We start from the raw sequence: 20,764 nt of genomic DNA, 5'->3' as shown, positions 1-20,764 counted from the left end.
AAGATGCACTCTTTTTAAATGCAATTTCTTACCACACCATACCTTAGTCATATATTTGTGACAATATTCTCCAAGATTCACCATTGGACATACACCTCTACCGCTCTCCTGCTGAATGTGCCTTGCTCATGTGCTACACTTGATCTTTGGGTAACACTTTTCCTCTAACTTCAGTAATGTAGCATTAATGGCAGCACCCACACTTTGAACATTGTTACAGAAATGTTCAATAAGTTAAGCAGCATATACAAACAAATGATGTCATGACCACTAGCTGAATCTATAAATTGCTGAGTGGAGGAACACAATCATCCTACCAACGCTGAGTTCCTTCGTTACAGTTCACTAATATATAATGTTAACGAGTTTAGTGTTCGTGAGCAACGAAAACGACACAGAAACAAAAGCAAAGGCAAATAACAGAAAGTGTACCTGCTAACCTGCAAAAAAGAGGGACCGTGTCTAGGTCCTTGGAAGGTGTGCTGACTAAAGAAAGGGAGGTCTTTTTCCTGGGTGTAGGAAAGCTAACTTACTGCCTGTAGTCCCTAGAGGGGCGGGGTCAGTAGCTTAACACACAGCGGAAAAAACCTTACTGACGAATGGAACATTCTGCTGTCTTACCCACAGAAGCAGTTTTAATCCCAAAAGCATAAAGAGTTTTTCTTAAACCATACCACGCCTTACTTCAGCTAACAAGCCAAACAATAGAATGAATTAGTGTAAAAAGGCAACAACAAATAAGGTTGGGCAGTGAAGGAGCATGCTTGCCAAGAAGAGTCAGCACTCATTTCACTTGCACTAGCCCAGTATACTTCTAGGGCTTTCCACCTCCAGCCTACATGGAGAATGGGGAAAGTGTGAATGACTGGTTTAGGCTTCCAGAGAGGGCCGACCAAACAGTCATTGCGCACTTAGGTGTGGGCAAACCATTCCTCCCCTGCTCCAAGAATAGAGCAGCTCCGCCCACCCGCAAAGCAGCAGGACACGAAGCATAACATGATAATAACTCTAAGTTATTATGATTTTATGTTTCTACTTGGCACTGCTTAAAAGCAGTGGGACGACGCGCCTCCGCCATAGCGGAGGAGCCGCCACTGCCTACACATTCCTCTCAGTGAGTTGAGCACCTGTTCCAGATATCTGTCTGCAATCTACATTGTCACTCTTGCTTGATATGTATATGTTCTGTAACCTACTTGTCACTCATACCTTAACTGTATAGTTTTGTAAGCGATTAACCCCTTCGCTGCTGATGACGAACTCAGCTCGTCATCAGCCACGGTGGTCGTGTGCGGATGACGAGCTGAGCTCGTCATGTAACGCAGTATTTTTAAAAATGTTGCACAGCGGAAAAATAACCGCCGCAGCGATGCGGTTAATGCTTCTGCTAGTCTGCCCTACTGGATCAGTTCTGCACTGAATAGATGACTGCAGTATCTGCTGCTCTAGATGTATCCTCATCTGAAGGGCAGGAGCATAAACTGGTTTTACCCAAGATGTGTTTGGTCTATGACGGAGAGTTTCTTCCACCGCTGTTGCCAATCTTATGCAAAAAAACAAAGTATATAATTAATGCATTTGCATAACACGTCGTAAGCACCAATAACTTTTTCACAGTATTTGATGTGGGATACACTGAACTTTAGTCCTGAGGATGGTGCTTGGCCCCTAGGGCCTATGTTTAAGCATTAAAACATGGAGACAGAAAAGAGAAGTCGTGTTCATTACTTGATAGTTCAGTTTTTAAACTTGTACTAGGGAGACACCAGTAAAAACATTTTTAGCTTACCCACAAACAATTTTAACATAGGTCCAAGTTTAACAAAGGGAGCACATAAATGTCGATTTCAGAGATAACATCTTCCAAACTAGGGAAACCATGTAAAACCAGTGAAGAGTATTACTCTCGGTTGCTTTCTGGTGCTAGATGTTTAACTCATGAATGAAGCATAACACACTAAGTAAGCAAGGGTTCATCCTCCTAAATGACTACCTGAATGTATGGTAATTCCATAGGAGATTTGGCTGTTTCTTCCAGGACTTCTTGCATGTTAATTGTCAGATTTTTAAATTGCAAAATAAAATTTCGGTCGTTTCTTTTTGCGACTTTTTTGTAGCCAATCAAGGTTAAACATCCAAGTGGGTGAGAGGCCAGATACAACCTTTCAACTGCAGATGCAAGCATGTCATTAACATTTCTGAGATAAACAAACGGACAGTTAAAAGGGCAGACATAAACAATGGAAGTATCAGCAACTAAAGTGTCTGAAGAGACATGGAAAAAAATTGTGTGCAAGCACCCTCTTCCTGAGCCCGTCCTTAGCCTAGAGCAGTGTTTCCCAAACTGTGCTCCAGAGGGGTCCGTGACACTTTCCCAGGGGGTCCGTAGGCAACAGTTTTAAAAGCACAGAAACATTTCTTGTATAATTAGCAGCTTTCCAGCAACAATAAAAGTGTCAAGAGAATGCCAGTGATTTATGTAACTGCTGAGAGATGAGAGTTTTTTTCAGTGGCAGCTCTGACTTAACTAATGTAGCACATAGGGTTAATGTGCCTACTGCAAAGAACGTGTATCATGCCTCTTAAAAAGCAGTATTTTATGTGCATAGGTTCGTGGTTATTGCTTTTGTCACAGAGATTATTTTGTTACTGTGTACTTCATAAGTGACAATCGTAATGTAGCAGAGGGACCTATAAACTGTCATCAAAGAGCTGCTTGCAAACTGCATGGTACCAGTTAGTAACTTATATTTTTTTCCAGGTATTTATTATTCTGATTCTGCAAAAAAGATTTATTTGGGTGGAAATACATTTTTAATGTTAAAGTCAGTGCTAGCCACTGTGTTATATTCTGAATCCTGAGTTCGTGCTTTTCCAGACCGGGCACTCTTTAAACATTTTATATACACACTGATTTACATGTCTGATTCAATGTCTCTATATGTGTGTGATGTAAAGTGCTCTGACATCCTACAATGGTATGAGAGATGCTATAAAACAAATGAAATACATGTGACAGAGGGGCTATTACTTCAATATAAAATACTGAGCGCCAGATGTACGATCTGTTTTTATATGCGCAAACGGGTTCTCGAACCCGTTTATGCATGCAAAAACCTATTAAGTGGAGCGCCTGAAACTGGCTCTGCTTTTAGCAAGTGCAGCTCATGTTACGGGTGCTGCCATGCGAGGGTCACCAGAAGTCCCCAGAGACACTTTGCTAGACCCACACCTGTGTTTGCCATTGAGACTGACTAGTCCCAGCTCACACCTCAAGTAGCTCTTATATATGCAACCAATATCTGCTCCCACAAGTCCTTTGATAGTAAAACCCAAATCTGGCACTCATTATGCCAGAGCTGCAGTAGGAGATCTTCGTGGTGGTCCCAAGTGCCGGAGTAAGCAATGAAGAGCACAGCTCTCCATGGGTGAGGTCAACCGTGAAAGAATTGCATGGGAATCAGTAGTGCAGCCAGATAGAAACACAGGTACTAACCAGCATGGGGCGTAACGTGTCTAGAAAGATGTACACTGCCAGCTCTTGTACCTGTGCCCAGATGACTGCACATCCTTGACTCTGTGAATTTGCACAATTTTTGTTTGTGAACTTTTGTGGCATGTCATAAACATTACAAAGTATGCATACATCCTAAAATGCGGTATACCAGCATCTTGCATGACTTTCTGAGGGCATACCTCACATAAAAAGTTAGCAAGATATTTTTCTCTGTGAAACAGCCTCCCGTAAAAGAATATTGTACTAAAATCATGTCATGTAATTTTTTGCAAAATGCTATGAATTTTACCAGAACATGAATTGCGTGAATTTCACAAATGTTGTGGTTAAATTAAAAAAAAAAATCGTCTGGGCCTACCCTTGACCTTCAATGCAACCGACTCGAAGTACCATGCTCCCAAAACATAAACAGTGAAAACTTAGACACAGACGTGCCGTCCAAAACCAGGCCTTGGAATCTCTTCATGAAATCACAAGGTCTATCGGGGACTCGGCAGGCCTAATTGCTTCTCATATCTATCCCCCTCATATTTTTTACAGGAAGATGGAAATCACGCCACGGCTTGTGCTGCTCTCACTGCTGCTGGGCACTGCCCTTTCACAGGAGGCCGAGGAACCTGACAGCTACACGGTAAGAACGCAGCCACCAAGTGCCCGCCAACAAACCAGGTGTCGGTGTACGAAGGCAGGGCGGTGGCCCCACACCAGGGTCACATATTTATAGTTGTTATATGGAGTGACGAGCTTTTGTGGGGTGTGCCTCCTACAACATGACACTGCAAGGCACTTAGCTTTTCGTACTGTCATCATCTTCCTGATCTCGATACTTTGGAAGAATCTTTTTACAACAATAGGGGCGCTACCTTTCTTAGAAATATTTACCACCCACTGGGTCATGTTTTGTCATTCTGAAACGAAAAGAAGCTGCTACTTTAAAAAGAGATTATGTGAAATCATCCGTTTTCATTTTAACAGGGCAATTCTGTCTCTGTGAGCTTGAACAATCGCCGAGAACCAATTAACATCTAAATTACTTTTGAAGTAATTTCTTCTTGCTACTTGTTGATTTGTGTTTTTGCTTCAAAGGAGGAACACACTTGATTTTAACACATTTTTTCAGCGTTTTTTACTAGCTTCGACATTAAAAAAAAACAGCAATGCTGATAAAATATTGTTCACTTAGCAACACTATAATTCTTACACTTAAATGATTTTATTAAAACAGAATGGCAGCGTTTAGATTATTATGCTTGCAGCTGTTCAAACGTCTTGCAACATCCCATACATGAAAAAAACAAGCAAACTATTTCAACACATTGGGAAACAGTAGGAAAACTCTGTGACCTGTCAATTTAAGATTTCGTTAAAAATACAAAAGTATGAAAGAACTCCACTTGTACCCACCTATAATCATTAGCCCCTAAATTCCACAGACTAGAGTCAATGGCAACATGTCGGAAGAGGTAAGTCTGTAACAAACAAACGCTTCCATATTTCGGTACTAGCAGTCTACACCCCAGAACTAGACATCAAAAGGTGCTACATTCTATTAGTGAACACATTCTTTAAAAAGCCCTTTCAATAGATGCGTAAAATAGTAACATCGGAAGGCCAAATCCCTCCGCCACAGCCTACTAGAACATGCACTCCCCTGCTTTAGGGGATTTAGTTAACACTAGCACAGCAAGTGCAAAACTATACTTGCATCTTCCAGTTCTTTGCCAGAAAATCCATTGCTAGCTATAACATAAGGACGAGACTGAACTCGTCTGGGTCGGTGATCTTTAACTAGGAAGGAAACAACATTGAACCTTTAAGTCCATTCACACAGATGTCCTCAATACACTAAACTCCTTCTGCAGGTGGAAAGGCTAGCCAATTGCCTAACGGTTGTCTCATGCTCCTAAAAATGATATCTCAGTCTTCAGTTAATAAAGTGGCACAGAAGTGGCTATGGTTGACCTTCACAACGCGTGCATGGAACCAAGGTCTGATGACGTCTGCCATACCAGTGAATTAAGATGTTGAGATTATCTTGGATTTTTGGAATAAGCTTCCATTGTTCCCTTTTTTCCATTCACAAAAGCATCTTAGGGAGGCCAAGGATGCAATTGTAATTTAGCCAAGAAACCTTTCCAAAGTCTTTATTTTGGCTTTGAGTTCAGTTGCCAGGCAGTTGTGAGTAGCCATTAGCTGGGTGATTATGTTTAGATTGCTTTTAGAGTAGAGCAGAGAACAATGTGGAATATTCCCTTCTCCAGAAGTTCCACTGTTACTTGACGCAATTTCATTCCAACCATCAAAGACTAGTTTGTCTTGCTGCAGTACATTATAACTATCTACCATTTCCATCATCAGATCTCAGCACTTTGCTGAGCTACGACATTTACCTAACAATGTGATTTTCCTTCCTTATCCATTACAATTAGGACAGTATACAGTGGCAAACCAGGTCTGGCTTTCATATGGTAAAGCATGCAAAAAAGGCAAGTGCAAATTCTGTAGTAGTGGTAATGGTGAAGGTTATGGTAATAGTGATGTTGGGGATATAGTGGTAATAAGGATGTTTAGTAGAACAGTGGTGGTAACAGATGGGATTGTTAATTGTTATGGCGGCAGCACTGGTAGTAATGGTGGAGGTAGTGATGGCTGTAGTAAAGGTAGTAGGGCAATGGCTTGCATTAGAGTCCAGACATAAATATTTTTGAAAATTTACTGCAGTGATAAAAATAGAAAAAATTATTTCTTTTTGTATAAAATGCTTGTATGAGATAAAGAAATGAATTTGTGATGAATACGTGTAATATTCAAGTGGAAAAGGGTTCCTGATTCCCTGCAATGTAATCCCTCTATGGGAAGCAAAATGTTACACCAAGCAGCCAATAACATGAGGCGATGGGTTAATACTTCTTTGGGTGGAGTCAAAGCCCACTCTAAAATAATTTTGAAGAACTGGTAAGACTATGTCTTGCAGGTATCTGTGCTGTAAAGCCAGACGTAAAAATCCTGGTGCAGTGTAGATGTCTCAGCCGAGCTCACCCATATATGGGTCCCAGAGGTAAGGAGTCTCATTGTCGAGCCAGGAGTGCTAGTAGAAAGCTCCACCTCACTTCACTGATTCCTGGTTAAATCAGTCCTTTCCTCTGCTCCTTGCAAGAGCTTAGACAGCCCTCTCTGCCAACAGCACCAGTCAGTGCAGTTGGCACAACCACACTGACCAGAGGGCACTATCAAGTCAGTAATACAGCCCCCATCATCTCTGGAGACCTGCCAATAACCAGCGGCTCCATTGAACGCCCTGCCATGAATCCACTTATCAGGCAGGACAGACACATCTCCTCATGGAGAGGGTATAGGTTTACACATGCTTAAAGTATCACAGACTTCTGAGAGAGGAAGGTCACACATTCACAGACTAACTCTCAGACTCATCACCCTGGGAACATGGTAGAACTATCCAAGAGAAAAAGAATGAACCTTTTTTAAAATCCAGGTAACTCCGAAGTTAGATTAACTGTCTTGAGCACCCTATGCCATGTTTTCCATCATTATTAATGGGCCCTATTCTGCAGATGGTGGCTTGTTTCTACAAAAACCATGGTAGCACCAATTTATTTTTTAAGAATTCTCGTGTATGATGTAACTAGTGGAGAGCAACAGTTTTCCACCAGCCCATAGTTTGATGACTTCTGCAACAGACCCTAGTTCTATACATACCAATGCTACACATATTCAATTAGGGCACTTTACATACACTCTCATGTCTTCACTCACCTGTGATAGTTTCCATTTGCGCATGAACACCATAGTTCCTTGATGAGCTCTCTCTACCTTGTCTGTGAGCAGACAGTGCAACACCTGCTGCACCACCCACTGCATAAGTTCTTACTAGTTAAAAGCCTCTCAAACAGTGGGGCAATATCCTGCCTCCTACATATTTTTCTTACATATACTCCTACTCGTGCAGGCATATGGGGATCCCCATACATTTTGGCTACCCATCATACTAGAAATCTCGGAATTGTGGACTGAGATGTATTCACTCTCTCTTGGGGGCTAACATTTTGCTAAATTATGAACCCTCATGGATGTAATCACAGCCATGAAGGCTGGGATTTCCATTTTTTTAAATTTACTTGTAGTGCTCCTATAAATGCCACGTCCAGCCCATACCTCATGGCCCTTCTGGTATCCACTGGTCTCTAACCATCAGAATGTATGAGTGATTCCCATATGCCCACTACCACTTCGCCAATGAATGACTGTACTGAGAAACATATACGCTACAAGTCTGGCTTATACCATTTATTGTCGACATTCCAAAAATTCCATGATTGAACTGCAACCAAGAGAGTCTGTCACCTCTAGAGCACTAAACTTCTAAAGGAACCTGAGCATCTTTTCTGCTCCCTCTGGCGCTGGCTTTGCAAAATAGGGTCCCTTTAAGCAGGCTAGAGCATGGCCTGTTTATGGTATTTTTCACACCTGGTGCATTCCTCACCTTTGAGGCAATGTTAAATCATAAACATCTCCGTCATAACATCTTTAACGACCAAAGACTCACATTTACAGTTGTTCTCCTATTTTATGACCTTATCATCTGCAGCCATTTTATACGTTCTTCTTAAAGTTATTTTCCTGGGAATTCAAAACCAGTACAAAGGCACACAGCTCTAAAAAACGTGTTTTTTTCCCATACATTCTTTACATGCATCACTCGCAGGAGCATGAAACTACACACCCTCGCTGTGTTAAAAGGTTTTGAAAACATTAGCACTCACTCAATGTCCTATTAAAGATTTAGGGCCTGATGTAGGTAATCCCAGATTACCAATTCTTAAATACCGAATCATACCGATTCGGTATTTAAGAACAGGCAAATGGGATGTAGGTAATTTTACCGAAAAAATTATCGAATCGGTAAGTTTCGGTAATTACCGAATCGGTAAATACCGATTCGGTAATTGCCATTCATTTCTATGGGCCTGGAGGCCCATAGGAATGAATGCCAATACTGAATCGGTATTTATCGATTCGGTAAAAGGGGGAAACATTGAAGGGTGGCAGGGTGTCCCTTTGACACCCTGTTGCACCCCTCAATTGTGTATGGGTGCACATGTTGCAGACATACATGCCCTAAGGGCTTGTATGTCTGCAACATGGCACTTTTGGAAAAGGAAATAAAATGCTTTTTCCAAGGTTTTCATTATTTACCACCAACTTGTAGTTGGTGGTAAATAACGAATCCTAAAAGGGGAAAAGCACTCATTTGAGTGCTCCCTACATAGCAAAATCGGTAATTTACCGATTCCTTAAAATACCAATTCGGTAAATTACCGAATCAGTAAAATGCCCACCTACATCTCATTTTCCAAATACCGGTCGGTAACAGCCGAAATTATCGAATTTCGGCCGTTACCGACCTGTATTTGCCTACCTACATCTGACCCATAGTCCTCTGTATGTATGTATTCACGTTGAGAAAATCGGGAAATTCTGATGGCTAGATTGAATTGAAGGTCTGTTGAAAGCAGCTAACATCAAAATAAATAAAGTATTCATCTGCCCGTGCTGAGAGAGACCCACAAGCAGAATTACTGTCTTGGGTATCTTGAGATACAAGGGTAGAGAAACACATTATTTTATATGCAACCCCCATTCACTTCAGTAGCGGCATGCTTCATCATCGGGTTCATCCTGGCTGCTAAAAACCAGGACCGTATTCCAAGGAACTTTTTGGAAGGGAAAAAAAAATATATATATATATATATATATATATATATATATATATATATATATATATATATATATATATATATATATATATATATATATATAATAATTTTTGGGGGTGACTGGAGGTTAATATAAAAACTTTAAAATGACTCATCCACGCCCAGGTATTTATTTGTGGGGTGAATAGGCACAATAAAGTATAATTCTCTTAATAATTATAGAGAGTTGCAATCAATGAGTGCAATGTTCGTATAACCCTCAGTTTTTAGGTCTCGCCTGCGTTGCAGCGCATGCGCTGCTTTGCCTTGGCAAGATCTATTGTCCTTGGTTTTGTGTCCGGCTTATCTGGAAGCGGGGTTTGTGTCCGCCCTGTCTCCCTTAGGCCCTGCCCACCCGGACTGGAGATTTAGCTCACGCACGCTCACGCACGGTGTCTCTTCCAGACACTCTCAGACACTCTGGCTTCTTTGGAAGCGGGTTTCACATGGCATATTCCACTATTTATATGACGAATATGTTGATGACTTGGCTGGGCTCGACTCATGATCAGGCTCTTAGGGTCAAACTAGAATGCTGGGCTGTGTCTGGCTCTACGCTCCCTCTCAGTTTACTCTATTCAAAGCACTGAGCTCAAAAGTCTCTGATGTGGCACGAGTTACAGATCACTTGCGAGAGTGTCCATTGCACTTGCATTACAGGCCTTTGTTTTAATCGGGAGAAGGGGGAGGCAATAGACCAGGCACTTGGGGGTGGGGGAGCTGCGGGGGGCGTGTAAGCCATGCTCTGTTCTATAGGCTCAGAAAGTACCACACAATGGTAAGGGCACGCTCTCACCGCCATCTGAGCAGAGTAGAATAGATACACAAGTTCTGTGCATCCGGCTGCGTGCCTCTCAGTGCTTTAATAGTGCCGAGTTAGACATCACTGCCAGCCACACTTCTACCACTGTCCACATTGGCATGAATTGTCCAGCCTTCGCTTTAGCCCACCCCACTTGCCCAATAGAGGGGTAAGAGGTGTTGCACAATCCTCAGAGGGTTCAAAGGATGGTCCTGATCTGTCCCACTGCCTCTGGGACTGTGTTCCTACATTGTCTGCCCCCCACCTCACATCCATGTCCCTCAACCAATCCATATGCCCCTGAATCGAATTACTACACAACCTATGGCATTTCTGTGAACAGTGTGTAACACAAAATAATGATCCCCTTGCAAAACATTGCATATGTAGTAATGTCCCAACCATAAGCACAGCGCCCCTTTTTACCCTGCCAGAAAGGAGCTCTGGCCTCCTTCCTCTGTCCCTTAGGTCTCCTTCCACTGCCTGAGGGTCCTAATTCTTGGTGGGGGGTCTCTAAGGGCTGCTTTTAGTGTCTTTTCTCTCCTCCAGTTACCCAAGGGTCTTCTTTATAAATCGAGGTGGGCGACCAGTCACCTCAAATTTGAACCCTGGCTTTGATTCAGCTCGAGGTCAAAACCAGCCAAGCATTCATTTCGGATGACTTCTGTCTGCCTCCCTCCCCCCACCCAGATCGTGGTGTTACGGACAGCGCTGCCGACCAGGTTCGAGTGTGGGCGTCTGCTCAACACCCAGTGTTGATGGGCAAATCACTTAACCCCCTGCCTGTAGAAAATTAAGGTGAAAGTGTAATGTAAATAACGGTCATGTAGAGCTAGAGTTCCCACCGTATAAAAATGTATAACCATTGCATAAGCAAGAACAAGCATTTGCAATGCAATAGGTCTCGCACTTGCAAAACTTTGAGCTATTGTCATTATTAAATGACAATGCCGTTTATTTTTTGTGTTGGTTTTTAAAACATAAATAAAAGGCATTGTCACTTACAATGCAAATAGCACTCCTAAGACTTTGTAATCCTATAATCCGGGCAAAAGTTAAGGACCCTCAGTATAACACACTCTACTTGTCATAGAGTATTCCAAAAGAAACAGATAGCAAGGTTAAATTCAACGGGGATTTCCAAAGAGAATTCAAAGTATAGTCCAATTAGTTTGTTTTCTTCAGTCTTTGTCTTTATTTTCAATTTCGTAAAACAGATATTCCCAGCAAAAAAAGGTCACCAACACGTGTTTCGTCCTACACAAGGACTTTTTCAAGGCATGAACACGGCGGTGTGAAGCATGTATTGAACATCAAGGTGAACGAAATAAACCATGGTTTGGCAATGAAGCAAAATATAAATAATATTGATGGCAGGGTAGTTACTCAAAGTAGGGAATGAGGAATGCCTTCAAGTCTGTTCAACAGTCACGATAGTCAAATGCGACACAGCCAATCTGCTAGCTATATGTTAGTCGATAAGTAAATACACGTCTATATGTATAGGATTCATCTGGACGAACACTGGATAGTAGGACAGTGTTTTTCAAATTAGTACACTTGCAACCATGATAAGTTGTTAAGCGAAAGTTAGGCTCATCGCATTTCCTCACACAAGAAGTCCCCGTAACGAGCTATCCAGTGTTCGTCCAGATGAATCCTATACATATAGACGTGTATTTACTTATCGACTAACATATAGCTAGCAGATTGGCTGTGTCGCATTTGACTATCGTGACTGTTGAACAGACTTGAAGGCATTCCTCATTCCCTACTTTGAGTAACTACCCTGCCATCAATATTATTGATATTTTGCTTCATTGACAAACCATGGTTTATTTCGTTCACCTTGATGTTCAATACATGCTTCACTCCGCCGTGTTCATGCCTTGAAAAAGTCCTTGTGTAGGACGAAACACGTGTTGGTGACCTTTTTTTGCTGGTAATATCTGTTTTACGAAATTGAAAATAAAGACAAAGACTGAAGAAAACAAACTAATCGGACTATACTTTGAATTCTCTTTGGAAATCCCCGTTGAATTTAACCTTGCTATCTGTTTCTTTTGGAATACTCTATGACAAGTAGAGTGTGTTATACTGAGGGTCCTTAACTTTTGCCCGGATTATAGGATTACGAAGTCTTAGGAGTGCTGTAAATAGATTCTCAAAATTTGTTGAAATTTATGTGACACACACCCAGTGTGTACTGACGGCACCTTTAGGTGGTAGGTGCCCTGAGTCTCTGTAGCACCCTTCTGTTTAAAACTTTTTCTCATGAGTCAGATTACCAAATGTGTACGAACTGTATATATAACTAGATTGTCTTTCAGAGTGTTGTGCGGACGTTTCCCTTTGGGAACACTACTACCTATTCTTTGTGTTTACAATGCAAATAGCTTAAACTCTTGCAAATGCGAGACCTATTACATAGCAAATGCTTGTTTCAATATGTCTTTGCCCTATTCTTACGGCCAAAAAATCGTCCTGGGCATTCATCAGGACAATATAAACATCTCCGCCCTTGTGTGAAACTATAAATGGGTAAATAATTCTTGCATGCACATATCTGTGCATGCGACAGTGGTGGCTAAATGCCTGTCACGAGACTGGTACTATAATACTAGATGCAAGGTACCTGTGGGAACAGACAAACAGGTTTTATGCTGTCACAACATGGTGAATACCTGAGTATACATGTACGAAGCACGCTATGTGTGGGTTTCTCATGTACTGTTCATTCTAAGCCTGTTTGTTATGAACAAGTGCACGTCTGGTCTTATGTAAACTGTCAGAACGACGAATACTCTATGTGAACACTGCTCTTGTTACATTGTGATAATAGTGGTCACTGTAAGCCATGCATGATCTAAAATAGCTTATGTCACGGTGTGTGTGGTAGGCATCTTAAACAAAATAGACATGCACATTAAATCACTTTTTTTTTACAAACCTTACCCATACAGGTGTTATTATCAAGCCCCACGGGGTGTGGATGGTGTTTTCGTCCTGTGGTCAAACACTAAGGTGTACAGGGATAGCAAATGAGAAGACAAACAAACTCATACATTCTTTTAAAGAAAACGCTCTGAACTGCTAGTCTGGAGTGCTGCGGTTGAGAGATGATTGCCAATGTCTCTCCGGGTCAGAAAACAAAGACATTTAATATGCAGGATTAGAAATTGCTGCTCTCAGCTGCAGGTCTAGAGGTAAAAGTTGCACATTGGCTACATGAGGAATGAAGTCCTGTACTCACAATGTCGAGGGTCACGAAACTGCTGTGTACCTACTTGGTATCGCACTGTCTGGCTTGCCGTATAAAAAAAATGACATCCGGGAAGTGCTTTTATTTGTGTTACTCGCACCTGAAAGTGATGGAGCGCATATGTGAGGATGAGGCGATTTGCGCTGTAGGCGACACAGAATGTGCAGTGAATGTTGGATGGGAAACGCAGTCTCAAATGCTGTGCGAGTCGTGTTGTGTCGCAAAAGCCTGGTGGGATTTGAAATCCCAACCCGTCCTGATTACTACCAGGAACACAAAATGAGCCAGCCAATAATCTTAAGTGCCCACATAAAAATAAAACCAAAAAAAAGTCTGGCTGTCTGGGATTCACTACTCCTGACTGTAGTGAGTCTCACTTGGCCGGGCTGAGTATACACTCGGGGGTACGTACACGGGAAACTTGCTAGCCCTCAGATGTGGAGAATATCATGTGTTCCATCTAGTTAAAAAAAAAACTACGTTAAGGAAACCTTAAATTTCCAAAACAACAGCAGTGGCCATTTTTTAGCCATAGGAATAGGGCAGAAACATGTTGACAAACTGAAGGTCATAGGACCATTGCACTCCCTGATTGCCCCCCCCCCCCATAATTATTGAGATAATTATTTTTATTGCGCCCAACCACCACACAAATAAAGGGATACCTGGACGTGGATGAGTCCTTTTTTAAAGTTTTAATATTAACCACCGGACACAAAAAAAGTATATATATACAAAGAGCTCCCTGGCTTACGGTCGAGCTCGTCTTGGTTTTTAGCAGCCAGTATGAACCTGATAATGAAGCATGTCACTACTACAGTGAGTGAGTGTTGTATATAAAAGAAAGAGTTTCTCCTCTCCTGTATATCAAAATACCCAAGGCGGTAATTTTGTCAGTGGGTTTCTCTCAGCTTAGGCAGACAGACTCTTTATTTGTTTTGATGCTCACGTACTGGGAGAACGTATGCTAGTCTTCCTGAAATGTTCAGATGGTCTCACCTCCCTTCCAGGTGTTTTTTTGTCCCCTGAAAAAAATCCTCTCTTTTCTGTCATAGCAGCTATCAGCCCTACATTCATAGCGAAAATCTATCTAACTTCATTTAAGTACATCTCAGAGAAATATCAATCGGAGACACTTTCTCATTTAACGGCATTTCAGTGAAATAGGCAGTTTGCTACATCTTGAGGTGAAATTGCAACGTAAGTTAAAACTGTTTAAAGTTATCCTGTGAATTATAGTATTCTCTCTTCTTTTGAAATAATTCAATTATCTATGGGTCCAAAAATTTTTTAATAACATGTTAAAGCCTAGCCCTAACCTTTGATCCTATCCAGACTCCAGACCATTGTAGAGCCCAAACCTCACCTACACCTTGTATCTAACTCTAAACTTGACCACATTTCGAATCCTACCAGAACCTTAATAAACCATACCTTAACCTTGCTAACTTCCTCCTGTGTACTCTTACCTTCACCCTAGCCTCTACCATACCTAGACTCACCTTGACTCCAACAATAGCTTTTTATCTCTCTATATTGCTACTACCCGAACTAACCTTCTTTCTTCCCCACAGACTGTTCGGCCTGACCCTGTCACTTTCGCACATCCTAATCCGTCCCGCACCTTATTATCCAAATTTTGATTAGATATATTTCTCTGATATTATTTTTCAGCTGTATACTATTTTAACAAAATGTTCTCAATTAAATGTTTTTCTCTGAAAAGTATTGGGGTAAATTGACAGGATACTCATAGTTCAGTGCTAGTCTCCACATACTCAAGTGCGGAGTTGTCAACCAGATGTACAATAATAGAAACATGTCTGAATTAAAAATCACAATAGCCCTAATTTACCAAAAACAGTTAATTAATTATCTGGATTAATGAAATATAGGACCATAACATCACCAAGAAAATGTATTGACACTTTAACAGCACAAACCCTTTAAAGGTAAGACATTTCAGAAGTCGTGAGCCTAGTACTAATATGCTCAATTTATCTTCCTGAACACACCACTTACCAGGGACTACACATATGAATCACAGGGCTGGGTTGGCCACTCATTCAAAGAATGTTCTTACTCCATTAGCAATTTTGAAAAATATTCAAAAATCAAGGACAGATCTGCAGTTGGTCTTCCTGCCCACTACGCCATCGCCTCTGTTCCTCACAGTAACACCCAAATGTATTTTCCCATACCTATTGTTGGGAATTAATGTTGAATGCAGTATACGATAATGAGTCTTGATCTAATGGGTTTTCTGTTCCTTATGTAAATGAATTGGCCAAGGATTGTTCATTTCTTCACCTGCTCTAGATGCAGCCTTTGTTTTGTGCTCGTAGTCCTAAAATAATGAAATATTTAACAAATGAATCTGCGAAAACGTAGGACTTACAGGTAGATTCATGAAACATTTTTGTGAGCGCAAACGGTGCGAATCGCAAAAATCAGCCCTTTGCGCCCGCAAAAATTGCATTTGAGATTCATCAATGGTTCATGCTCTCGCAATTTAAGAATTCACAAATAATTGCGAGTTCTCAAATTGCGATTGCATTTAAGGAATCGCGATTTGCGATTCCTTATATGCAATGCATGAAGCATTTGAAAATTGCGAATTCGCAATCTGGGGCCGCTATTTAACGCGAAGTCTAACTACGTGGTAAATAACAAAAAAGTTGCATGTTACACACACACATGTCCTTTGGACATGTGTGTGCGCAACATCAGTGTACATTTCCATTTCAGGGGTGCTACAGGGTGTCCTTTGGACACCCCTGGCACCCTTGAAATCGCATCCTTATTTGCGATTCGCTAATTGCGAATCGCAAATAAGGATTGACTCCCCATTCATTCCTATGGGCCTTTAGGCCCATAGGAATGAATGGGAAATCGCATCCTTATTTGCGATTCGCAATTTGCGAATCGCAAATAAGGAAGCAGTAGAAATCTCAAAAAATATTGCGATTTCTACATGCATCCCGTTTTGCGAGTCTGTAATAGCGATTCCTTAATAATCGCTAATACAGACTCGCAAAAGAGGACTTTGATGAATCTATATGTTAGTCTTTCATACTGCATACAGCTCGGAGTAAATAAAGGTTTTCCCACTTTTTCTGACCGTATGAACCATAGTTGAATGGGCACTGACTCCGGAGGCTGAAATCCCTCACCAGCAGAGTTGACGGCTACAAGGAGAGGGGCATCATATGGAGATAATAAAACTCCCCTCAGGCCTCATTAAAGTACGCAACCTCTGCGGATCTGGGAACTAATGGAGGCAGGGTTGCCTTGGAGCAATTGCGAAACCACCAAGATTTGGCAATCAGTAGGATCTCGTGCCTATAATGTTTTTACCAAACTCTAAAACGCTAAAGACGTCGCATGTTGTGGATAAGGAGTTGTTTCCAATGCTCCCTGGCACGGTGCCCGCTTTTCACATTCTTGAGATGCCTGTAGCACCGTAGCACCACTGGATGTTGGCTCCGGTCACGAGGGCTCTGAACCCCTCGCGCGCCAGCATTGCTCAAACACACGCTGCTGCCGCACTCTCTATCGGGCTGAGTCATGGCGGCCTGCGGGCTGTTCTTGGAACACATTCAGTGCTCGATGGAAGAGAATCAACGGGTGGGAGCAGAGCAGACCACAGGAGGATGACGCCTCAGTCCAGTGCCAAGCCGCACGTTGACAATCTGGACCGAACAAGAACTGCTTCCACAGGGAGGCACAGGCTGGGGCTCTGGGGAGATGTCTTCCCAGTTTGGAATGTTCTTGAAACAGGACTTCCTGTTTAGCGCGTTCACCTCCCGCGATCGCCACGTGCATCACGAAGGCTGTAGTTTTATACGTACCTATCTAGAAAGAAGTGAGTGAAGTGAAGGTGCCCTAAAGTTATGCTCACCCCCTTGCTCACATACAAACATTATGCTTTTACCGACTGTTGAGGCAGTCCAGGAAAGGCACAGCAGAAAAAGACGGATGCCATTTCCTCCGGTTTTAAAGACACTAAACTGGCGTCCTATATGGTTAGAACTACAAGCTCTTGGCGTAACTAGGACGAAAATGACATTTTCAAGTGTAAAACACAGCACTCACTTTCCGAAACATGACTTAATTTTCGTCAGCAGAGTTTGAACAAGATAAAAAGGAAGGAAATGAGGCAAGAAGGAAGAGAAACATGTAGGAAATAGAGGCAGGGGAGAACGCATTGGCAAAATCAATTGGTCTGGCTTGAATTTTGCGTCCTAAATAAAATAGTTTAAAAACCCCCAGCTGTGCCATAGGGAAAAAACAAAACGAAAACCAATCACTTTCTCTAAAGAATGCATCTATGATATAAATAATGTCATTTTTAATTATTCTATATACTTTAGAGCTGTAAAACAGTCCCTCATGCATTGGATGTAAACATACTATAGAGACAAAATGACACACCAAACCTTCGAGAGAATAAGGTGAGTATGTAATACTGCTGTGGGGTAGAGCCAACGCCACTCTAAATATATGTTAAAGAGTTGGTACCAGTAGGTCGACAGATAGCTGAGCTAATCAGCCAGACCTAAAAAGTAGGGTAGTAAAAGGTCTCAGTGCATTGTGGCTTTAGCTATTGCTGGATGCTTAAACATGGTCATAGGGAGTTGCGACCGGTGCAGGTAAGCGCGTTGGCGCAGGGCGGAGGGGTGGGATGGGGAATCGACAGATTACTGAGTAGGTTTTATTTAGTTATTTAATTTTACCTATTCCGTTGTCTGTCAACTTACCACTGCGCTTTCCTGCGCCATCTGCCGTTGGTCAAAGGTGAATTGGAAAAACAATTCATAGACAATCTCACGATCATATCTATTCTCCCCATTGCAGGAATGCACAGAAGGATATACATGGGACCGGGAGACGCAGCACTGCAAAGGTAAGAGTTAGGTTGGCTGTTCCTCAAGGTGTGCTTAAGAACCAGAGGAGGTCTGATCCCACTGGTAATAAAGTTAAACAAGTAAAGTTTGCTGTTCTGATTCAAAAAGAAGTCTGCATAGATAGAGAACAATTAAATCCTTCAATTAAGCGTACCCACAAGTATGGAATTTCTAAACTTAAATGTAGATAACACTTGTTAAGCTGGACTTTGGATTCTCAGAACTCAGCAGCCACAGTGCCTTGTTGAAAAGTGACATAGGCTTACATCTCGTTCTTCCAGGTCAAGAAACTGCTACTGAGAATGTCGGTTGCATTGAAATTATCAAAGGGGGTTACATAAGGTCTCTACTGCCAGATTGAGGCAGTTCATGAGGAGCCTCTCTTCAAAACATTAAACGTACATGAGAACCTAAGATCGTAACTCTCACCAAGCACATTAGCATCTCATTTTCACAGTTCTACAGCACACACTACTCAAAGGGAGTCACACTCATGGAGAATCTTAGCATCATCTATCCAGAGAGGGACTGTCAGGTCTAGAATTCTTCCAATGGTATCATGGTTAATAGCACATAATACCATCCTTATGTTATCACTGCATTTGTGGCTAGTGAAGCCTGTCTAAGAAACAAACGCATGCCTAGCAACGGACATGTGACCACTCATTCCAAAGAAAACATGCAAAGTCCTTGGCCACATCTATCTATGCATATAACACAATTCAAAGATCCATATTTGGATCAAATTCATTTTACTTTCATATTAGCCAACAAAAACACTGGTAAATTAGGCTTCCACCAAACCAATCCTGACTAACGGCAGCCACTCATAAGTGTAGCACCAAACAGGTCAATGGTTACCCAGAACCATACAAAAAGAGAACCCAGATCTAGACAACAAATATGATACCATACTAATCATAGATGGCATTATACAAATATTAATAACATAACCATACATAACTACCTGTAATCATATCCTTTCCTCTTTAGATGTCAATGAGTGTGAGACAATTCCAGATGCTTGCAAGGGGGAGATGAAGTGCATTAACCACTATGGGGGATATCTCTGCCTTCCTCGATCTGCCTCAGTCATCAATGATGCCCACTCGGAGGGACCGCCACCCATTGCACCACGCCCATTTCCACCACAACCACCTGTGACCAGAGAGCACTTCGAAAACCCCTGTCCACCGGGCTACGAGCCGGATGCCCAGGAACCAAATTCCTGTGTGGGTAAGTAAGGAGAGTTTCACTCTGATGACATTCCCATATCTGTGCAGTCTTATCTGAGATGAACCGAATAAAGGAAGTATATTTTTTGCACTTTCAAAAAGTGAGATTGAACTGACAAGCCATCAATATTGGACTATTCAGTGATTTTTATTGCCTTTGGCTTCTATTTGTACATTCAACTTTTTTATTATCAGTAAATGCCCGCCCTGCAGTGACTGCTGTAATTATGAAGTATTGCAGATAAAGGCTCTCTGCCTGCTTGCTAATCTTCACAGCACTGAGGACTCACATAGAAGTATTATCACAAAATAGAGAGGTAGATGAAATGGTTCCATACGTCCCTCCAACACAAAACTAGTATATCATAACCAGGTACGCTGCTAAAAAGATAAACCAAAGTATCAGAAGGTAGACAAATTCCTAGATTTTAGGAAAGTGTTCAGTATTTCTACAGGTATAAATAGCAAGATTCTGATTAAGTGCGAAATACATCCTTTATAGGAGAGGTTGCCTCACAGAGATAATAGTGTCATGTTGCATCATTGGCATCATCTCCCCAGCCTGGTAAGATAGTACCACCAGAGCTGATTAAACCTCCTTGAAGACTTGGAGGTAGGAAGGAGTTCTTGGATAAAACTACTGGACAAAGCGGGATCCAGATAATCTAAAAATACAGTGATATTTTTTCCGAACTTTGAAAAATCGTAACTCTGAAAGTATTTACCTAATAACTGTGTTCTTAGTCTTAAATCAACTTTATTTAAATCGGTCTCTGATTAAAAAAAAAAATACCTTAGAGTTCCTCAGTTATCACCTTAATTAATTAGGACTCCAAGTATGTCCAAAAACACTGTATCAGGTAGGTACCAGTGGCAATGAGCGGGAACGATTAGGTCCCCGGGCATGGTAGACCTTTTGATAACTGTGTGACTACAAAGGACACCACCCTCTCCCTGACCAGACTACTGGTATCCCCTGAAAATTTCACCTTACCCTAACTGTCAATTTGAATTTTTTCTTCAAGCTTATTTCCTTCCTATGTGTTTCTCCCTATTTATTTTTTCAAACTATTTGGCTCTTACATGAAATTTAAACCAAATGATTCAAACTAGTCACGGACCTCCAGAACAGATTGGTTTCCTGAGCCAATTGATATACTTGTAAATTGTTTTTGTCTGAGCTAATTGAACTATCTACTGCAACATTAACCTGCCTGCGCCTGTTGGAAACTATGTATCTTTATGGTCTTCTCACTCTTCTGCTAAA

The 20,764-nt window shown here is 41.6% G+C and overlaps 1 protein-coding gene across 1 annotated transcript in view; it reads left to right on the top strand.

The window, feature by feature from the left end:
- EFEMP2 (EGF-like fibulin extracellular matrix protein 2) overlaps nt 1-20,764 on the top strand; it is a 139,375-nt gene that overhangs the window by 8,355 nt on the left and 110,256 nt on the right. The window contains exons 2-4 of the mRNA XM_086938072.1: nt 4,058-4,148; nt 18,213-18,261; nt 19,256-19,498. Of these exons, the coding sequence (XP_086794198.1) occupies nt 4,062-4,148; nt 18,213-18,261; nt 19,256-19,498 (379 nt within the window). The 5' untranslated portion in view covers nt 4,058-4,061. The remainder of the gene's footprint in view (nt 1-4,057; nt 4,149-18,212; nt 18,262-19,255; nt 19,499-20,764) is intronic.

This window comes from Lissotriton vulgaris, chromosome 9 (assembly GCF_964263255.1).
Source record: "Lissotriton vulgaris chromosome 9, aLisVul1.2, whole genome shotgun sequence".
NCBI classification, from domain to species: domain Eukaryota; kingdom Metazoa; phylum Chordata; class Amphibia; order Caudata; family Salamandridae; genus Lissotriton; species Lissotriton vulgaris.
Note: the sequence above shows the minus strand (reverse complement) of the source record. Positions and strands in the feature narration are given on the sequence as shown.